The sequence below is a fragment of the Scleropages formosus genome, chromosome 1 (genome assembly GCF_900964775.1).
Source record: "Scleropages formosus chromosome 1, fSclFor1.1, whole genome shotgun sequence".
Taxonomy (NCBI): Eukaryota; Metazoa; Chordata; class Actinopteri; order Osteoglossiformes; family Osteoglossidae; genus Scleropages; species Scleropages formosus.
The window spans coordinates 31239905-31262101 of NC_041806.1; the positions used below are offsets into that span (position 1 = coordinate 31239905).

At 42.6% G+C, this 22197-nt stretch overlaps 1 protein-coding gene across 2 annotated transcripts in view; it reads left to right on the top strand.

The window, feature by feature from the left end:
* The window catches only part of rad51b (RAD51 paralog B), a 50423-nt gene that overhangs the window by 22547 nt on the left and 5679 nt on the right, over positions 1-22197 (top strand). For both annotated transcript variants that reach the window (XM_018735175.2, XM_018735176.2), the window contains one exon: positions 2120-2198. In XM_018735175.2, the coding sequence (XP_018590691.1) occupies positions 2120-2198 (79 nt within the window). The remainder of the gene's footprint in view (positions 1-2119; positions 2199-22197) is intronic.

Here is a 22197-nt window from a genome sequence, read left to right on the forward strand (position 1 = left end):
TATTTTTTTTTTTTTTTTCTTTGTGGCATCATGAGTAAGACTGACATGCAGGTGTTGTGGTATTATCAGTGCCTAATTTGAGTTTATTTCCCGTGCAGAAATTGCAACATACTCATGCTCTGTGCCAATAAGTTTTATTTTCTCCCCCAAAATCATACCAACTAAACCAAAGACATACCCAGACTCTCATAGCGAATTCAGCAAACAGTGAGATTTGCCCCAAGTGATAAAACGCAGAGTACTCCACAAGCCGTGACAGCTCTTTAGTAATCTCCTAACAGTGTAATATGGCTGCCCCCCACACCCCTGCTTCCAGCTGCCAGTACATTCCATGTACATATGGCTTGATGTTTGTCTGAAACCCTGTCTGCGCCATAATTAGTCACAAGTGCTCTGTTTTCCTTTTTATGATTTACGGGAAAGGAAAAAGAAATGGTGTGACAAAAACCAGGACCAATCCCAGGTCCTCTGGCACATGTGGCGAACAGCCGAGCCCCAGGTTCATTGTTGATTAGTCAGTGTTGTATATTTATTTATTTATTTATTTATTTACTAGTGATGCCTTTAAAGCTCAGGATGTAATCATTGGGGGGGGGCTTTCATATGCGGAGTCATTAATGGGAAAAATGTTGACCCAGTGTTTAACCTTTTTGATTCATTGAGTGAATTTTAGATTTTTGTTATGGCTAGCTTTGTAGTATGCTTTGTGATACCTGGATTAAACTTAATTGTCAGACATGCTTCCTTATTTGTGCTTTATTTATACCACAGGGAGTCTTCTGGTAGAGTGAAGTTGTGCTATTAAAGCGAGGTTGTTGTTTTAAAATTCACCTGAAGTTTGATGAGTAGATGTGTCCTAGTGTTGGTGTAAGTCAATTTCGGGGTGTTTTTAGAGATCATGTGAATACTGGGAGATCAGGGACAACTGATTGCTTACTGAGCAGTTTCCTGTCCTCTCAATGTATTGGAGACATGCTTTAGCAACAGCTGCATTTCAGACAGGAAGTGAGATTGCATACAAGACACACAGGAAGTGTCTCTCTTGGACTTTCCCAAAGAGAGAGTTGCTTTTGTCCAGTAAGGAGTTCGGACTGTGATTTGTGTCTACAAATGGAGTTATATAAACACCTTCCTCCACTCGTTACCCTTCTGGCACAGTGTTAAAAACTTCAGCTTCCCTCCAGAGATGTTTAGTTTGCACTTCGCTGCCTGCTCACAGATATCTGCTGTGTGTAATGCATGTTGCTTAGTTGCACCTGCTGAAATTGTGGAACATTTCATTTGCTCGAAATGCGTGACGAGTAATGACTTGGCGCGAAAAGTCCGCGATTTAGAAGAACGCATTAAGAATTTGATAGTGCCTGTGTTCAAGCGCTCTTTGTCACTCCGTGAGATGATCGCTCTATAAAAATAAATTGAATTGAATGATTAACAAAAATGCTTTGGCAAGAAAAGAATTGCCAAGCGTATAAGTGTATGTGGGAAAAATTAAATATGTTCCATGACTTAGTTTTACTTGAAACAACTAATTGTGACAAAACTGTAACAGAGTTTATTTAGGGTTGGGATGAGCCTCCAGATGGTGACTAGCTATCTGCAACCATTCAACTGTGCATCATGAAGCCCCGCAACTTGCACCCAGTGACGTAGCAGCAAATTTGGAAAAAGAAATAGACAACTTCATAAACATACTTATTTGATTAAGACGCAAATGTAATTTTTATGTTTGGCGTTCCACTCGGTACGGCTAGTTCAGTAATACTGAATTTTAAACTGGCCTCATGCAAATTTTTTGCGGACCACATTAATCTTGAAACAAGCTGCCCCCTCCCCACTCCTGGCAATCTGCCCCCTTTTTTTCCTTTCTCTCTCTTTCTCTGTCTCTCTCCCTGGCTTCTCTTGCTGCACTGGTTTGTGGGAGGATGGTAGAGACACACGAACGCTTTGTGTCAAAGTCTCTGAGGCTCTTTTCAATCCATATATTACTGTGCACATTGCTTTGGCCATACATGCGCTGTCCATGTTCTCAGCCTCAGGGAAAATTCCTAGATGTGAATAACAACTCCTCTGTCTCCCTCTCTGTCCCCTTCCCCCATTTCTGTTTATGTTTCTGCTTCAGATCATTGTTGCAAAGTCACCCGTTGCCCCTTTTGCTGTATTTAACTACAGTGTTCAGAGGGATGGCATCCAACTGGAGGGTGAGTTAAGTCTGCTTCCTGTCTCTTTCATTCAGCGTGTTACTGCCAGTGACCCTTAAGTTGAGTTCTGCCTCCCAATGGAGTTCAACAAAGTTCAGTCAGAAATTGCTGGTTACTGTTTTGATCTGTGGATCTCCACTGAAACATTTCTCATGTCCTTGACTCTCATCAAGCCTGTGTATCTCAAGAAAAGCCGTAGGTGGTGCCACCTTGTATTTTTGTCTCCAGATGTAAAGGTATTATTCATCTAAAGAAAAAATGATTGATTTAGGCATGAAAAGTGTTTCCTGAAAACCGACTTTGCCGTTTTCTCTGTTTCTTTTGCCACATATTTACCAAAATATATTTTGTAGTTTTAATGTGTTTCATATACTCTACAGTTTTATTTGTGTAAAGAAGCCCTGGCAGGTCCTCAATTTGTTTTTGTTGTAGCTGAATTAATTTCCCATCATTTATCTGTTCATCAATGAATTGAACAATTTAAACCACCACAAACAAAACACATTAGTTGAGGACAACCTGTGAAACAGCAAATTCATGTAGATCTAAGAAAATAAACTGCATGTTTATTTCTGAAACTGAAAGAAAACTGAATAAATTCATTAGAACACTGAATATATTGCATGACTCAATCAACTGCTTATTGAAGACAAAAAGTTCCTATGGAATAAAAACCAACGTGTAAGGATTGATTGGGGTTGAAAACCATTGATGTACTGAGAAGTTCTTGTTAGCTGTTTTCTCTTTGTCAGGATGCAACATAAGCACAACTTTATCAAAATAAGAAGTGTGTGTGAAAATCCATAACGCATGGTCACTGAGATATTACAGCTGTTAGAAAATTCCACTTCTGATCTGGTGTGAAATGCTCAGAACCTCCCCACAATGTAAAATATGGGCCGTGACCAAAACTGTTCTGCCACACGAATATCTTACTTCCGTACTTGGATAGACTTTGGATCTAAAAGTAAATGTGATCAATTCTAAAACTGAGTGAAAATGGTGCCTGGGTGGTGCAAGAAGACATGGGTTCGATCCCCACTCAGTATGTATGGCGTTTGCATGTTCTCCCTGTGTCTGCATGGGTTTCCTCCCCCCAATCCAAAGACATACTGTTCAGGTACACCCCTAGTCTGTGAGTGAGAGTGTGTTCCACTGATGTATGGATGAGTGACCCATCGTAAGTAGTGTATCTATCAATGTAAGTCACCTTGGCGAATAAGGTGTCTGGGCTGATAACACTACATAAAGTTCATTAGAAGTTGCTTTGGAGAAAAGTGTCTGTTAAATAAAAAAAATGTAAATGTAAAACAGATTTACCATCCTTGAAGGTATTGTGTTGTCTACATATCATGGCACATGGCTGAGTAATTGTTAACTCAATAATTATATAAGATGAAAAATGTAATATCTGGTTCCTGTATTTGTCAAAAACTGTACACTAGTTTTATGCTGTACCCTCTTGACTCTTAGTGAACACACCACCTCTTTACTTGGAAGGCTTTGATGTGTTAAGTGTCCATCTTTTTATCTGGACAGGCTGGGCCACCAAGAAAAGAAGCCCTTATGGGGCCCCTGGGCCATTCAGACACCCAACATGTTCTCCTTGCAGCGCATGGGCGGGGCCAAAGGGAGAAGGTGTCGTTGATGAGGCTGCCGAAGAAGGCCTATTGACAGGCTGTTTTAGCACAGCCTTATCAGAGGGCAGGACAGGATTACAAAGTTGGAGAAGAGGGATTGCTTCACATGCGCCATGGGGTGTATGTGCCACCGTGTGTGTGCAGGCGAGTGCAACTCCCCCATACCCCCCGTGGGCCTGGCCGTTGACTGACTCTCTTCTCTCCCTCCCCTCTATCTGTGAAAGGGTCGTGTTAATCCGAGGTCCTCTGCACAAGCAGGCCTTTGATCTGAAAGCAGAGCAGACAGGAAGCACTCCCAACAGGGCTCCGGTATCAGAGCTTTTCTTTGCTGAATGCATTAGGCTTTGATAGTGCTTTGAAATGTGGGTGGTGCATAATCGCCCTCAGAGTCCCCTTTCATTGATGTACGATTCCCCTATTTCTGCCCACCCCCAAGCCAAGTGTCCACAACAGCCAAGTCCTCTGAATAACCACCTCGCTGTTTTAAAAAAAAAAATGGTTCTGAGTCAGGCTGGGGGTTTGAAGGGGAAAAAGAGGCTGAAAATGTGAGACAAAGAAAAGACTTAAAATATGGACCTCATCTGGTATTCATTCCCATTTGTATGTATCCTTTGGTTTTGGCCTCATCAGGAGGGGGGAATTATACTGGGGACTGATTTAAGCATTCTGCGGTAGTTTTCAGGGACCCTGTTGTGTGTTATTTCTTTTTAATTGTGATTCGGTTGGTTTCTGTTTTATTATTCCCTTGCCCTGTTCCCAAGCCCTCGCATGCACAGCCATGTTTGTCCTGCTGCTAGTTCACCCCAGTCCACCCTGCCGGCAGCTTGGACCTGAAGGCATGTTCATGACCCTCTGTCTCTGGGGATTTGGTTGTTTGGGATCATTTGTGGTCATGCAAGGTCTCTCAAAGCCTTCGCTAGCTCTGCCGTTATGTGCATCTCTCTCCACTGCAAAATCTGCATTTTTATGAGATTCACCAGTCATGTTTGTAGGTATCAAAACTGGAAATCTTAACCACTTACTATACCACTTGCTTGCTATAGATAGTCAGTTCCCCTCGTTCCTGTAGACCTGGACATCTTTTCCTCAAACTGCTCACTAAGTGGCACAAAGCATTTATCTGCAAAGTTAAATTGAAATGGATAGGATCTTGTCAGTTCCAAAACTAAGCACCTAGCCCTGGTAGGACAGCTGCTCCCAGGTGACTGTTGTCTCTGAAGTTGAGCGCAAAGCTGAATGAATCTCTCCTCCAGCTGTTTTATGCATTCAGTGTTATGCCCATTACTCCTCTTCTATTTGGTTGCAGCTCAGCCTACTTTTTTGTGTCTATGTATTGTACTTCATTTTCAGGGCTGGCCAACTCTGACCTTATGTCTTTAGCAGGATAATTGACAGTGAAACCCATTTAGTTTGTAAATGCTTTCAATGGAGGAAAAAAAATCAGTGTCTTTTGTCTGTACTGAGTGAATTCACATCTAGAGTTTGTCAAAACATTGAAAGCACACTGAGGAACCATAGCTTCTGCTTGATGTGGTTTCAGCTGTTCTGAGTCACAGTTTGTAGTCTTGTGCAGTCATATGAACTGCTCATACAGCCATGCATCATGCTTGCATGGAAGGGGTGGGTGTTTGGAAACACTCTTTCTGATTGGCTGAAAGTCATGGGTTAGCTGATGTTCTGTTGACCAAGGCAGTTTTTCATGGTAAGTGTTACTCTTTTGGCTGGGGGCCAATGCGGTACGCTTCGGTGTGAGTGGATGATGATAGAAACGAGCCTAACAACAGGTCTAATGGAAGTGATGAGAGTGAGCAGATGTCCACCATGAAATGACATCAGTCCTGCCAAAAAAAAACCTGGTTTACTGTAATCACCCAGGCAATTACCAGTCCAAGCTTCTTTTCCATTAACTGAAAATTTTTTCAAGCTGTGCGGTTTTTTTTTTTCTTTTTTTTTTTTTTGTTAGCAGTACATGTTATACGTTGCTGTTTTCAAAGTTATGATTTTTGTCACTGAAAGTAAGTTTTGAATTAGAGGTGGAGTCCTGAAGATTGTAATGGAGATGAGACTTGCGTTGATTTATTTTTTAGGTATGCTTGTTCGCCTGTCTTTCTGTTGCATAACTTCCCTCACTTTGCAGCCAGGCATTTTACAGTATGGCTGCTGTGTGTAACAGTACTGCCAAAAAAAGTGCAGAACTGACAATGCAGTCGCACAGTTCCTCACTAATAGTTCTGTTCTACTCGTACTCTATAGCCCACTGAAATCTTTTCATCAGTCATCTTTGTAGGTATCAAAACTGGAAATCTTAAGCACTTGCTCTAACACTTACTTGCCCACTGAAATCTTTTCAGGGAAGTAATGAGAAGTGCATAGCACTTAGTTCAGAGGGAAAATCTGCATTTTATCACAGCTGACTATATTCCAAGAAGTGTTAAAGTGATCTAATTCTTCTTTTTGAAGCTGAAATATATGCCAAGTCAAAAGAAGAGAAAACCAGATGTTTACTTGAAACATTTTGGTGATATTAGATTTAAAATGAGTGATGCAGTATCATTTAATCTAAGTGTGTATACACATACTATGTGCTGTATAGTTGCATGTGTAAATGAATGCATGAAATATAAATGGTGACAAATATACCCTTGCCGGCTACTTTATTAGGTACACCTGTTCAACTGCTCCTTATCGCAAATATTTAATCAGCCAATCACATGGCAGCATCTCAATGCAGTTATGCATGTAGATGTGGTCAAGATGATCTGCTGAAGTTCAAACTGAGCATCAGAATGGGGAAGAAGGATGATTTAAGTGACTTTGAACGTGGCATGGTTGTTGGTGCCAGAGGGGCTGGTCTGAGTATTTCAGAAACTGCTGATCAACTGGGATTTTCACGCACAACCATCTCTAGGGTTTACAGAGAACAGTCAGAAAAAGAGAAAATATCCAGTGAGCAGCAGTTCTGTGGGCGAAAATGCCTTGTTGATGCCAGAGGTCAGAGGAGAATGGCGAGACTGGTTCGAGCTGATAGAAAGGCAACAGTAACTCAAATAACCACTCGTTATAACCAAGGTATGCAGAAGAGCATCTCTGAACGCACAACACTTCAAACCTTGAAGTAGATGGGCTACAGCAGCAGAAGACCACACCAGGTGCCACTCCTGTAGGCTAAGAACAGGAAACTGAGGCTACAATTCGCATGGGCTCACCAAAATTGGACAATAGAAGATTGGGAAAACGTTGCCTGGTCTGATGAGTCTCGATTTCTGCTACGACATTCAGATGGTAGGATCAGAATTTGGCGTAAACAACATGAAAGCATGGATCCATCCTGCCTTGTATCAACGGTTCAGGCTAATGATGGTGGTGTACTGATGTGGAGGATATTTTCTTGGCACACTTTGGGCCCCTTTGTACCAATTGAGCATTGTTTAAATGCCACAGCCTACCTGAGTATTGTTGCTGACCATGTCCATCCCTTTATGACCACAGTGTACTCATCTTCTGATGGCTACTTCCAGCAGGATAACGTGCCATGTCACAAAGCTTAAATCATCTCAAACTGGTTTCTTGAACATGACAATGAGTTCACTATACTCAAATGGGCTCTACAGTCACCAGATCTCAATGCAGTATATGTGGTGGAATGGGAGATTCGCATCATGGATGTGCAGCCGACAAATCTGCAGCAACTGCGTGATGCTATCATGTCAACATGGACCAAAATCTCTGAGGAATGTTTCCAGCACCTTGTTGAATCTATGCCACAAAGAATTAAGGCAGTTTTGAAGGCAAAAGGGGGTCCAACCCGGTACTAGCAAGGTGTACCTAATAAAATGGCTGGTGAGTGTACATTGGTGTTTAATGTCACGGCTATTTCAGAAGACCTCAAAATTAATTGTGTCTTCTAAGGGGGCATGGGCTGTTGGCCTATTTCTCCAGTGGAGTCAGTTGACCTTCTCCCATAGGCTTGGTGGCCCTTGAGTTTTTTGGGGGGTGCAAGGTGTAAAGGTGATGGTGATTGCATTAATTCTTAATTCATTTGGTCCATTACCATTTAGCCATTAGACACAATATGACTGATTATTCCCATGTGTGCAAGTTCAAACTGCATTGCATACAAATCGTGTAAAAAATGTGCAGTGGTATGTCTTCTTGGATTCACGTGTCTTGCACTATTCTTTCCATCAACACTATGTGCGACTGATGGTTTGTATCTATTTTCTTAAGCATTTATGTTCATTTCTGGTTCAGAAACAGCTCCAAGGCGTTCATGAGAACCATACCACTGGAATGCTGTGCAGTCCACGATCCCAGAGTCTTGCCACAAGAAATGCTCCATCTCAGGGGCATGTGGTTCAGTCTGGGGTCCAGCCTGGGGTCATGTGGAAACATTAATCTTTGCAGCTGGAAAATGGACATGGCATTTAATGTTTAAATTGTTAAAAATAATACAAGATGCATTCTTTACATCTGAAAATTCTGCCAAAATAACTCTAATATTGTCACACAACTCCCTGGCTCTGTTTCAGAACAATGGCATCCACACACACACACACACACACACACATTTTCAGAACCGCTTGTCCCATACGGGGTCGCAGGGAACCGGAGCCTACCTGGTAACGCAGGGCGTAGGGCCGGAGGGGGAGGGGACACACCCAGGACGGGACGCCAGTCCACCGCAAGGCACCCCAAGCGGGACTCGAACCCCAGGCCCACCAGAGAGCAGGACCCGGTCCAACCCACTGCGCCACCGCGCCCCCCCCCCCACAATGGCATCCAGTATCATCAAATCCGTTTTAAAATAATAAAATAGCCCCTGTATGTAAAGTAGTTAAATAGAACCACAAATATTAGTGTCATCCAAAGAACAGGTCAACAGGGAGTTGTTTTCCCAGAGTAAAGGGGCTGTCTAGCCTTAGTACTGTTTGGGTGGTGGTGTGGTCATAGTATCTGTGGGGATACTATGCATCCCCTACGAACTATGAAGGCACAAAAAATGGTAATCTTATACTGTATTTAAACACTCTGCCAGCTGATCCTGTGTGTGTAGATAATCAAAGTAAATGCAGATTCATTAGCAGATGTACAAATACAAAAACTTCTTAAATTTAAAACAATGGAAAGACGAAAAATAAAATGAATACATTAACTTCAGAGGGGAAGGTTTTTTTTTTTTTTTTCTTCTCTTCTCTAGTTTTACTAGTTGGAATTCTGTCTGAGCATTAACATGTATAATGAGAAGCAGGACAGAGACTTGGTTTTGAATTTTACAAAAATCCTTTTACTGCAGCATCTGGGGGCAGCCACAGTTTTGAGTGGTAAAACTAATACGCACTGTGGAATAAATGTAAATTTCTCAAACTTCTCAGCTGTTGGGAGGTGTTCGATCCAAATTTGGTCCTTATAAGTGAAAAGGAAAGCCTTGTAGGATGACTGTACTTATATTAATCCTGGATAGTAACTGTACAGCAATTGGTGCTCCATACATGGACAAACAAAATGTGATTGAATGAGAATCCATGATAGAGCATGGGTGGACACCACTGTCCTAAAATAGGCTACAAAAAGCCTGAGGTTTTCTCAATCGTTCCTGAGTGACGACTTTCCAGCCTGCTCATATCTCTCCTTTCAGCCTTTCTCCTTCCATACAACGTCTCCACATTTCTTTGCCTGCTCGATTACTGTTGTTCTCCTGGCATGTGATGGAAGCTCTTAAACTCCCGTCTAAATTTGAGAGGGCAATAAGAAAAAATGGAAATACTGTTGTTAATCTTGTACCTTAAGCATGTTGTCTCAGCATGATGTGAATAAAATTTCTTTTGTTTTAGCTTTTCCCCTGTTCACATAAACACCTGTTTAAATCCTCTGCTTTCAGTGTTCTCTTCAGTTGAGGTTCCACTCATACGGACAAGGCTAGGCCACATGGCATAAGTCAATCATCAAAAAAGGAAACTCTGAAAATTAATTGAATCGAATCTGCGTCATCTACCTGTCAGCCATGTTTGTTAATCTGATTCTGTGTTGATCTGGCATATGTTCAGTCATTTCAGTCTATGTGGAGTTTCCATGTTGTTCCCATCTTTGCGTGCCTTTCCTCCAGGTGCTCTAGTTTCCTCCCACAGTCCAACCATTTTCCATTTTTAGTGTCTCATATTTTCAAATGCTTGTAGTGTGAAAATACGTTAGTGACTGTGTGTGATTTATCTGTGATGGAGTAGCATCCTGTCCGGGTCATACTGTGCTTAGCGTAGCATGCTTCTGTCATTGGGCTCCAGACCATCATGTTCCTGCCTTGGGATAAGTGGTTAGCAAGTGAGTGCACACAACTGCAAACCTGCTTCTCTCTTCAAGGTTCAGTTTCCCGTGTCTCAGAGCAGGAGTCTATGAGATGTCCTGTGCAAAGCATTATTTTCAGAGATTCTCTGGAAGAAATGAAGACTGCTATACTTTCTATGTTTATTTAATCTCTCATAGCTTAAATCACTTTCTTGTAGCCAGGCCCAGGCAGTTTTTCTTGACTGATTGCCAGGGGCTTTTTATAGTGACGTGCTCCAATTTGTGAACAAATATTGTGTGTTTTCCAAACTTTAGGTCTGCATACAGTCACAGGACTTTCCTTTTCTCTGTCCTTTTTTTCTTTTCTTTTTTTATTCTTCTTCTTTGAGGTTTACCATGATTCTGTTTTTCATTAATGTTGCCTAACAACAGTGGGACCCAGGCAAAAGCCTTGGAAATAGGAATTTGTGGTATTTTAATCTTTAATTCAGTATTCACTGTGACTCTATGTATTCTCTGTACCCATTCTGACTCTAGAATAGTCATCCTCCAACAAACTGTTCTACTGTTTACTGATGAGCATGAACCTTTTATTTAACAATCTTTCAGTGTCATTTTAATCGGTTTTCAGGTTTAATAGGTTCGATTGATCACGGTTTGCTAACATAGATCAAACTTTTGCATATAGCATTTTCCTGTATAACTTCACTGCACATTATTATGTGTGGATGCAAGGAGTTTTCATTTTACAGGTTGACCAGCTATTGCTGCTGTGGGAGAGCGATGGTAGCTTTTGTTGTAGCTTATGAATTATGGTTTTAGTGAGGGGCGGTTTCTGAGACACTGTGTGAATGTGAAACAGAGGGCTGCTCTGTCTCCCTGAGTCACTGTGGCCCAGGTTTGTACTTTCATGACACTTGTTGCTAAAGGGCCATTCTTTTTCAGAGCTGGATGCATAAAAAAGCGGCGCTGGGCCTGATTTGTTTTACAGTGAAATGAGAAAGGGGTTATAGACATGGTGTGAGGGGAGACAGGCATGTCATGCTTGATTAATAGGTCACACATAAGTCAGGATGTGCAGTCACCTCGGTTGTCTACTGCTTTATAAGCTTTCAGTGACACCAGGGCTGTTAGTGTCCCCTACTTTTCCTTGACCCCCATCTGTGTTTTTCAGTGGGAACTGAGGAAGAAGCTTTGAATTCATAGGAACCAACTCTCAAAGATCCCAGTTGCTGCATGAATTCTCTTTTGGTGGTGTCCTCTGTTCACCTCGGTTGTCATAATGTTATGTCCAGCAGCAGAAAGGTGCCTGGTGTAGTTGTGCTGTTAGTGTAGACATCATGCTGTGACTCTCTTCCTTTTCCCTTTTATTTATTCATTAACCTTTAGTTGGTATACTAAGGCTGATGTGGTGTTGTGTGTCGCAGGGACCAGCTGTTCACCTGGATTAGCAGTCTCTTTTTTGTGAGCCAGTGGCTCCCTGTACCTAGCAACTGGCTCATTGGCAGCATCTTAGCATATGACAGTCCTGTTTGTGTGGTATTTTTCCAACTACTTCTGTGGTTTGACCTTCTCAGTGCTGCTAACTGATACCATCCTGTTCCCTCATACTCAAGTAGAGTTTTTGTTTTAATCTCATGATGCCCCATAACCTTATTAAAGTCTCAAAAGGGCACTGGTTACAATTGCCATTGGAAACATGCTGGTCAACTAACCACTTTCATGTCTCTGTTTTTTCTACAGTATTAAACATCGTCAACTTGCCGCAACTGAGAAATATACCGCTATTATGATAAATGACCAATGTTAATTTGCATTCATCATTTTAACCACAGAGTGGTTAAAAAATACAGCTGGTGTGAAGACAGTACAGCAAAGTGGACCAGATTTAAAGACAACAAAATGTTCCACCCTCAAATATTCCACATATCATGTTCAACAGCTGGCCGGGTTTCACTCTTTGTCCTCTCAGAGAGCCAGTCTTTTTTTGCTGGGGGCTACCAATCCCATGCTTCAGTGCTCTGTATACAACTTTCCTCTGCAGCATCCACCTGCTGTTCACCTTCTCCAAGAGAACTTTTTCCAAGGATGGAATTGGGTCGAAGTTGTCAATATATAGGAAAGGTGTGCATTTCTTTTGTTGTCGGCAGAATTGTTACATCAGACCACATAGTAAGTTAAGACTCAAGACTGTAGGGTCTGTGGTAGTTTAGAATGACAACTCATGGTATATGTGAGTTAGGTGTTTGTATTGTGAGTATAACAGGTACTGGGACGTGGTAATTTTTTTCATAGTATTTGTCCAGTTGAGGCTTCTCTGAACCTCTCTGGCCTGCAAAACATTTATTGTAAAGGAGGTCTTATCACTTGCACAGCTTCTGCAAGACAACAAAGCAGTGTTGGTAGAAGTGAAACATTTACGAGAAAGAACCTGTATTTGCCTTACTCCAGGCCATATTATGACTTGTTTTACCACATGGAACTAACTGCTTGACAGATTGATTGGTTGCTGAAGTGCTAAAGCACTGCTTAGACCATACGTTTGTTTTCCTTTGCACTGCAATGAGAAATCAAGACCAGCAGATAGTATGAAGACTTGGCTGGATTTGCCAGTTTTAGGGACACATTTCTGAGGAATTTTTATCTATGGGAAAAGGGTCTGGTGGCAAATAGATACAACTAGACCCCACTGAATCTATCTCCTCTGTATCTGTCTAAATGTCCTGAGGGGTCAGCATATTGTCATGTTTTTTTAAAAAAAAATCTCCCTAAGGTATTAAACAATTAATTTAAAGTAATTTATTAAATCAGCCTTGGGCTCCCTCAGTTCTAAGGTTGTTGATAGTGTAAAAAGTGGTGGAAAGCCTGCCTCCTCACCTGGGGCTACTAGGAATGGGGACTCTAGATGGTTATTCATCATGATCATTCCATAATTGTCCATGCAGTTTCTCTTTTGTTGGTGAAAGCAGCTGGAGAAGGCTTTGAAGGAGGAGAAGGTTCTGAAGAACACATAGTGGCCTTATTAATGTGAGGAGAAGAGAAGCTAGTAAAAGGGTAAGAAAAGATGAAGTGAGTTGCTGTTTCTTCCTGCAGGGGCTTTTTTAGTTTCTTTTAGTTTCTCCTGTAGCAGTTCTGTCTTCTGTAACCCCCCCGCCACACAGAGAAAGAGAGAGAGACACACACACACACACTTTCTTTATCCCCTTTTTTTTCTGGGTACTTGCAGCCCAAGAATTGCCAGTAGCACTGAAGACATAGCAAGAGATTGGTGGTGGAAATGGTTGGAGGGAGTTCAGTGAAGATTTAGCCTCTTTTATAGAGCTCACTAATGAGCAGGTTCAGTCAGGACCCTGTGGTAATGTAACTCTATGAAAAAAACATGAATATTGGAGCATTCCAGAACAGCAGTGCCAAGTTGCTCCCTTTCAGACCTATACAAAGCTAGCAGAAGGTAGGACATACTCAGTAATGCTGTTATTTCGTATTAGATGCATCAGCCACCAATTAGTGATCCCTCCCTTTGTGATATTAATTTGTTCCAAAGACACTATTGTACAATGAAAATACCATAGTGTGAGACTACTACTGCATTAAATACTCTCAAAACAAAACCATTTCCATCTCATATTTTGCAACATTAACATAAATATAATAAGCAGTAATATACTGTAAAGTTGGACACAGCAGCATAGCTGATAGCACTGCTGTTTCACAGATCCATGGGAAAGCAAGTTCATTCACTGCTCAGCTTGCATGGGTTTCCTCACACAGTCCAAAGACATGTTTGGTGCTGGTTCTGTGGCAGCCTGAGTGAATTTCTCCATGGAGATGTTTAAAGTATTATGATGATTAATAATAACAATAATAATATATTAAACACAGCAATGAAATACTTATATACAAAGTCAAAAATAAATTACAATGCATATTTTCAAGTAAGAGGAAAGATGAGTAACCTGAAGCATTTGGTTAGTTGCTAAGCACATGCAGGGTTGAGTGGTTTACTTGCAAATGTTTTGGCACCACAAGAAGTATCATCTTCGGTGTATTTAAAATCATGAAAGTCAAATTTATGAAGTCATTCTCTCATACCCATACTTAAGTAGATGTAAGTTATTGGATTTTTGTGTGTTCAAGTGAGTATTTTGTACTGTCCATTGCATTAGTACTTTGACTCTATCAAAGCTTTTGTGTGTTCTAAACAAAGGAATGCATGTAAAAATTACTTAAATTGGCAAGGTGATAACATGCTTTGGTTGGCAAAATCAAAAAAGCAACAGGTGAAGGGAAGGAGCTTCTGGAAGGAGCATAAATGAAAACCGTCTTATCACAGTGCAGGAATGCAGTTCAAATACACTGTTGAACACTCCCCGAGTGCTAGCTCCTCCTCGGTCCCTCAGTGTACCATACAAAGACCCCCTTTGTTTGCAAGACTCTCATAAAGTCTGCCTTCCTGTTCCCCTTCCCTCTCTCCTTTTTCTTTCTCTTCTCTTCAGTCCTTTCTCTCTCCTACTTGCTCCATCTCTATCTATCCTAGTTATCCTTTATCCCTCCCATTTCTGTCCCTCTTTCTTTCATTCTCTCACACTTCAGAAGATTGTGTTTCTGAGTTTTTTTCTTCCCCTCTAGGGGGTGAGCTGTCTAAGGTTGCCCACATGTCTAGAAAGTACCTAAGCAAAAAGAGACAAAGAGGGGAAATGAAAAGGAAGGAAAACAATAACAAACTTGCTGTTGAAGTTAACCTTATCGGCCCCTGGGCTGCACAGGAAGGCTGGAGAACTTTTAAGTTGGTTGAAAGTTTGTGTGTGTGTGTGTGTGTGTGTGTGTGTGTGTGTGTGTTGGTGAGCAAGAGGCCGAAAAGACCATCCTGACTTGGCTGGTCAAAAGTAAAGACCATTATAGGGGCAATTAAAATAACAGCCGGTGAATAAGACGAACAGGAGAAATTCTGCCCCAGTGCTGAACATTTTTATGCCATTTGTATAATAGTGGTGAGACTACATATGACAGTTTTCTTAATTAGCCACTTTGAGTTTAAAATTTTATTTTTGAATTTGACTTAAAATATATTACACACAGGGGGCGCGGTGGCGCAGTGGGTTGGACCGGGTCCTGCTCTCTGGTGGGTCTGAGGTTCGAGTCCCGCTTGGGGTGCCCTGGGTGTGTCCCCTCCCCCTCCGGCTTTACGCCCTGTGTTGCTGGGTAGGCTCCGGTTCCCCGCAACCCTGTATGGGACAAGCGGTTCAGAAAATGTGTGTGTGTGTGTGTGTGTGTGTGTGTATGTTACATGCAGTGGGGGATGCAGAGACGCAGCGGCCTTGGCTAGGTCCTCCTCTCTGGCGGGTCAGGGGTTCGAGTTCCGCTTGGGGTGCCTTGTGACGGACTGGCATCCTGTCCTGGGTGTGTCCCCTCCCCCTCCAACCTTACACCCTGTGTTGTAGCGTTAGGCTCTGGCCCTCTGCAACCCCGCTTGGGCCAAGCGGCTTCTGCCAATGTGTGTCTTTATATTACATATAAATTATGTCCAGTCAAAAATACACATTATCAAATTGCTCTTGCCTTATAGTAGGTGTTGTCTTTTTATTGAATAAAAAATTATTGCAAGATTTCTAGCCAATTATAGATTGTCTTCAGTATCAGGGTGAATAAGGAATGCCTCCATGCCATTAAGCAAAAAAAAAAAAAGCATTGACTGTATAAGGTGCTAAATAAAGCAGAATGGAAGATTATGCTAAATAGCATTCTCCTTTTTCTTCTCAGATTTAAAAAAAACTGCTTCTTTCACCAGTGTTTCTGATGAAAAGTGTTTATGTAGTTTCTGTATATTGTGACTTTTCATCTTCAAAGAAAAGCTCTTTGTTCAGCACTGGTGAAGGTATTTCTGGCACTAAATGAAGTTTAATCATTTTTTACTTTTCTATATTTCCAAGTTATCTCCCACTCTAAAAGTTATCTGTATGCCAGTGTGATTTAAATTATATCAGTAGTAATAAAAAAAAAAATCCTAGTTGCCGCAAAGGCCAGAATACCCTAAGACAAGACCATGGCTGGCAGGGTCTCTAAGAGAAAGCCAGTATTCCAGTACTGTGTCAGCTACTGGACTGGATCCCAAAGACTTCCAAAAATTTACTGGACTCAAGTTGACATAATCAAACTGATCAAAAATTTGCTAAATTTTTGGTGTTCACTTTATGAATCAAATGTATTTACTGTTACCTCAAACATTCCCACCTTCAGTGTGACCCATTAGCTACACACACACACACACACACACACACACACACACACCCACCCACCTTTACTGGTGCTGTCAGACAAGCTGTTTAATTGGCATGCAGAGGAAGCGCTGTTTAAAATTTGATTAACTGCTTCTTTAAATCTTTAACTGTTTAATAAAGCAGATGTGTGATGGTCAGTGTTTTGGTGTTCTTTCTCGGTAAACAGACACTAAACTATTTATATTTTCACTTAGGCCATTAAACTTTAGAGACCAAGGTGCAAATTTTCAGGCTTGTTACCAAAAGTCAACATTCCACATTCTCTTACATTTCGTGTGTCCCGTCCTGTTACAAATGGTTTGAACTATCCACAGGTAGATCCTAGTGTTCATTTTTACATGTTTATGTAGCATTTTTTTAGGTTTGTAATAGTTATTTTCTGAGTAGGTCTGTCACACTGGTTTTCCAGTTTTTGAAGATGGGGATGGTGTCATGCCTGGTCTGTGATCAGAATGTGGCCCAACCCCCCCCACCCCCATTAGTCTAGAACTTGTCCCAGGTGAGCACTAACTTAAAAACAATGTTTCAAGACCATTAAAGGTAAGATTTATGCCATGGCTTATATGAGGGTTTAGCCCAACTGAGTATTGTCTCATACTAGTTGTACTGCTCCATGGTTTAACTTGGGTGACCTGTGTCCCAGACCTACCCCTTTGTGAATGTAATAAAATTTCTGTAAAGTCTCTTACTGGCTGAATGGTTTGTTAAATTCCTTGCATTTGTTTAAGATTACATGTCAAAGCTCTCTGTTGTAAGAAGTCTTATGTAATACAATGCAGCAGCAGGTTGGAAAATGGAAGGGGGGAATTTTTCCTGCTCTAATCATGCATCACTACCTGTATGTCATCGTGAAGTGAGGTTTGCATAGCTGAGCGACTGGGCCTGTTTCAGTGGGTTTTTTTTTTTTTTTTAAATGTTATACAGTTGTCCTAAATTCTGGCTTTTTGGTATATGTAGGATCAACTTGCCGTTACTTTTATTCACAGAAATTGCACCAAGAAAGCAAGTACCCTGTAGCTGTTACTATATAATTACGGTATAAACACGTATAGAGCCCAGGTCCAGTGACAAGCTGGTGAAATCGGTTATCAGTATCACTTGTCACAAATTATCCGAACAGGGGACTGCAGTTGGACTTGCAGGGAAAAAATATGTTAAATGCACTATAGTTTAATGACTAGGTGACTGGCATTACACTCCAAGGAGGGTTTCCCTTAATGATATGAGAGACAATCACAAAGTGAAAACTTCATTTGAACTTTTATGTCATTGAGGGTAGACACATGCACAGAGCAATAAAAGGAGAGGATATAATTTGGCAGCTTCTTTCATTTGTGTTGTGGTTGCTTTTCCTGTCTAGTATTCAGGCTCCAGCTGCTCCACATACTGAGTGTGATCTCAGGCTCTCAGTTTTTGGGAGGTTGTACAGAAATAAGGCCAGTGAAAGCTGTTTTGGTTTAGTTTTATGAACCCTTTTCAAAATTTGCATGCAGCGATTTGACTAAATATGTGTGGCAAAGTGTATTTCTATTTTTATTCATGGGGGTCGGATGCAGTGCTTTTCAGGGAGCTGGATCGGGCAGGGTGACGCGTTGCATTTCGGCCTCTCGCAACAGAAACTGGCTCTTGGCATGTGAAATGTAACCTCACTGGGGGAAGGAGTCGGAACTGGTGTGGGAGGTTGAGAGATACCAACTAGGCTCAGCTCCACTCACAGTGCTGGATCTAGAACCAAACTCCTTGATAGGGGGGTGGTCTCTCTCCTACTCAGGAGTTGCACAGGGTGAGAGGCGCTGGGCAGGTGTGGGGATACTCTCAAGTCCCTGGCTGGCTGCCATACAGTTGGAGTTTATCCTGGCGGACCAGAGGGTGCCACAACGTGACTTCAGGTCGCAGAGAGGAAAACTTTGACTGTTGTGTGTGCTTGTGTACCAAACAGCAGTTCAGAGTATTCAGCCTTCTTGGAGAGGGTGGGTGGGGTTCTGGACAGGGCCCCACCTACAGACTCCATAGTCCTGCTGGGGGACTTCAACGCTCACGTCGGCAATGACTGGGAAATCTGGAGGGGATGATTGGGCAAGCCATTCTTCCCAATCTAAATCAAATGGTGAAATGTTATTGGACTTATGTGCTAGTCATGGTTTTTCCATAACGAACACCATGTTTGAACACAAGGATGCTCATAAATGTACTTGGTACCAGAGCTCCTTGGGCCAAAGGTCAATGATTGACTTTGTAGTCATTTCATCTGACTTGAGGCCACATGTCCTAGACACTCGGGTGAAGAGGGGTGCTGAGCTGTCAAGCAATTACCATCTGGTGGTGAGTTAGATCAGATGGCAGGGAAAACTGATGGACAGACCCGGTAGACCCAAGCATTTAGTGAGGGTATGCTGGGAACGACTGTCAGAGGACCCTGTCCAGACTGATTTTAACTCACACTTCTGGGGGAGCTTCTCCCATGTCCTGGAGGAGGTAGGCAACCCAAGAACCCACTGGTGGACACCGGTGGTAAGGGAAGTCATCAGGCTGAAGAAGGAGGCTTTCAGGGCTGGTTGGCTCTGAGGACTCCTGACTCAGCAGACAAGTACTGGCAGGTAAAAAAGGCAGCAGCGGCTGTGGTTGCAGAAACAAAATCCAGAGCATGGGAGGAGTTTGGAGAGGCTACGAAAAATTACTGTCGGTCAGCCTCAGAGAGGTTCTGGAGAACCATCTGGCGGCTCAAGATGGTTCGGAGGAGCTTCCCTCAAGATGTGCTCAGCAAGAGTGGAGAAACTCTGACCTCTAATGAGGACATTGGCAGGAGGTGGAAGGAGCACTTTGGGGAACTCTTAAACCCGAGAGATATGCCTCCCTTACAGGAATCAGAGCCAGAGGCCTCCGAGGTATCAGAGTCCATTTCCCTGGTGGAAGTCACTGAGGTAGTTGGAAAGCTCCACAGTGGCAAAGCGCCGGGGTTGGATGAGATTCACCTGGAACTGCTTAAGGCCCTGGGTGTTGTAGGGCTGTCATGGCTGACACGCCTCTGAAATGTTGCATGGACCTCGGGGACAGTGCCTTTGGATTGGCAAACTGGGGTGGTGGTGGTCCCTATCTTTAAGAAAGGGGACCGGAGAGTGTGTGCCAACTATCAGGGTATCACACTTCTCAGCCTCCCTGGGAAAGTCTATGCCAGAGTGCTGGAAAGGAGGCTCCGGCTGATAGTTGAAACTCAGATTGAAGAGAAACGATGCGGATTCTGTCCTGGCCGTGGAACAGTGGACCAGCTTTTTAACCCCTCACAGATAATTGAGAGGGCATAGGAGTTCACTAATCCAGTCTACATGTGTTTTGTGGACTTGGAGAAGGCCTATGACTGTGTTCTTTGAGAAGTTCTGTGGGAGGTGCTTAGGGAGTATGGGATGCCAGGGCCACTACTGCAAGTCATTTGGTCTCTGTACACACGGAACAAGAGCTGTGTCCGTATATTCGGCATTAAGTCAAGCCCGTTCAGTGTGGGTGTTGGACTCCACCAAGGTTGTGCCTTGTCTCCAATCCTGTTTGTGGTTTTCATGGACAGGATATCAAGGTGCAGTCGAGGTCAGGAGGGCATTGTGTGTGGGAGTCGGAAGGTGAGGTCTCTGCTTTTTGTGGATGATGATGTCCTTTTGGCGCCGTCACATAGTTGCCTCTAACACTCACTGGAACAGTTTGCAGCCAAGCATGAAGTGGTTGGGATGAGGATCAGCACCTCCAAGTTGGAGTCCATAATTCTCTCACAGAAAAGGATGGCATGTCCCCTTCATGTAAGCGGAGAAAATTTGCCCCAGGTGGAGGAGTTTAAGTATCTTGGGGTCTTGCTCACGAGTGAGGGAAGAAGGGAGCATGAGATCGACCGCAGACTGGGAGCAACGGCAGCAGTAATGCGGTCGCTGTACCGGACTGTAGTGGTGAAGGGGGAGCTGAGCCATAAGGAAAATCTCTATTTTAAACTCACTATTTACCGGTCGATCTACGTCCCTACCCTCACCTATGGTTATGAACTCTGGGTAATGACCAAAAGAATAAGATTGCGGATACAAGCAGCTGAAATGAGTTTTCTTCTCAGGGTGTTGGGACTCACTCTCTGTGACGGTAAGGAGTTCGGACATCCGGGAGGAACTCAGAGTTGAACCGCTACTCCTCCACATTGAGAGGAGCCAGTTGAGGTGGTTCGTGTACGTGATAAGGATGCCCCCTGCGCGCCTTCCTTTGGAGGTATACCAGGCACGGCCAACTGGGACGAGGCCCCGAGGTCGGCCCAGGACCCGCTGGAGGGGTTTTATCTCACAGTTGACCTGGGAATGGCTGGGGATCTCCTGGGCTGAGCTGGAGGAAGTTGCGGGGGACAGGGGTGGCTGGGCCCCTCTGCTCTCTCTGTTGCCACTGCGACCCTAGAAGGACAAGCGGGCAAGAAAATAGATGGATGGATGGAAAGTGTATTTCTACAGTTTTGTTATTACTAAGTCCTTGTCTTCTCAGCTTACAGATTTGTGTAACTGTTTTGTGAACTAATAAAATATTCACGTAAGAGCAATTGTGTACTCAACATTTGAAGCAGGTAATTAGACAGCTAGGTGTGCAGTGTCTGTACCTACTATGTAAAAATACAGATTATTTGCAGAGAAAGAATTACAATGTTTACTTCCCCTTGCCTTGAGTGGGGCATAAATGTTAATCGACAATTTTAAAAATAATTCTGAAAAAAAGTTTGTCATAAAATTTGTTCTTTCAGAGGACTTTGAGGACTAATTAATTAAAAACATTTTACATCCAACCCAACAGTTATTTCAAAATTAAGTATACACTGATTTTTCACTTTTCTACATTTTTTCTGAAGACAAAACAATTTAAGGGATAGGTCAGTGTACAGGTGGCCCCTAACTTACGATGGTTCAATTAACGATTTTTTCAACTTTATGATGGTGAGCTGGCGATAGGAATTCTGTAGAAACCGTACCTTGAATTTTGAATTTGGATTCCCCCCCCCCCCGGGCAAGAAATATGTGGTAAGATACTCTCTCGCGATGCTGGGTAGTGGCAGTGATCCACATCTCTCAGTCTGGCATGCTGCGGTGTGTGTTAAATGCATTTTCAACTTAGGATATTTTCGACTTACAATAGGTTTCCTGGAACGTAACCCCACCGTAAATCGGGGACCACCTGTATCTTCACCGCTTTACAAATTAATTCTGTAATTATTATCTTGCTGCTTTTGATTAGTTTAACAAAACCCATTAAGGATTAACTCTACAATGGCAGCCATGTGATTTTTTCCAAAGCAATATTCGTTATCTAATACCTGAGCCCTCGATTTGCTTCAACAAGTTAACATGAATACAGTTCAAACTGGTTAATGATTTTGGTTGTTAGTCAACCTCTTATTACATGTGAAGCCACTGTATCCAGAGCTGGGCTGAGGCAAGTCCTGCTGCCCCAGTTGACACATGGATTATATAAGACTTCAGCTGAGTTGCACAACAGGGTGCAGCCCTTGTTCAAATGACAGTATGGAGACAGTGCAGTCTGACCTCTGTCTGCCAAGGGAATGGAATGAATGTGCACTCTACAGACCGCAGTTTCCATTCCCATCTTTTGGCATCGCTCTGGCTGCTCTTGAAGAATACATGTCATTGATAAGTAGGAGCTTGACTGTGCTGCACTGTGCTCTCTTTTCGGTTTGTGAGTATGCATGCGTTCTTGTTTCCTTGCCTCCCTCAGAGAAAAGAATTCCAGCTGGTTTCTTTCTTGTGATTTGTTCTTGCTTGTCTTTCCTTTTTATGG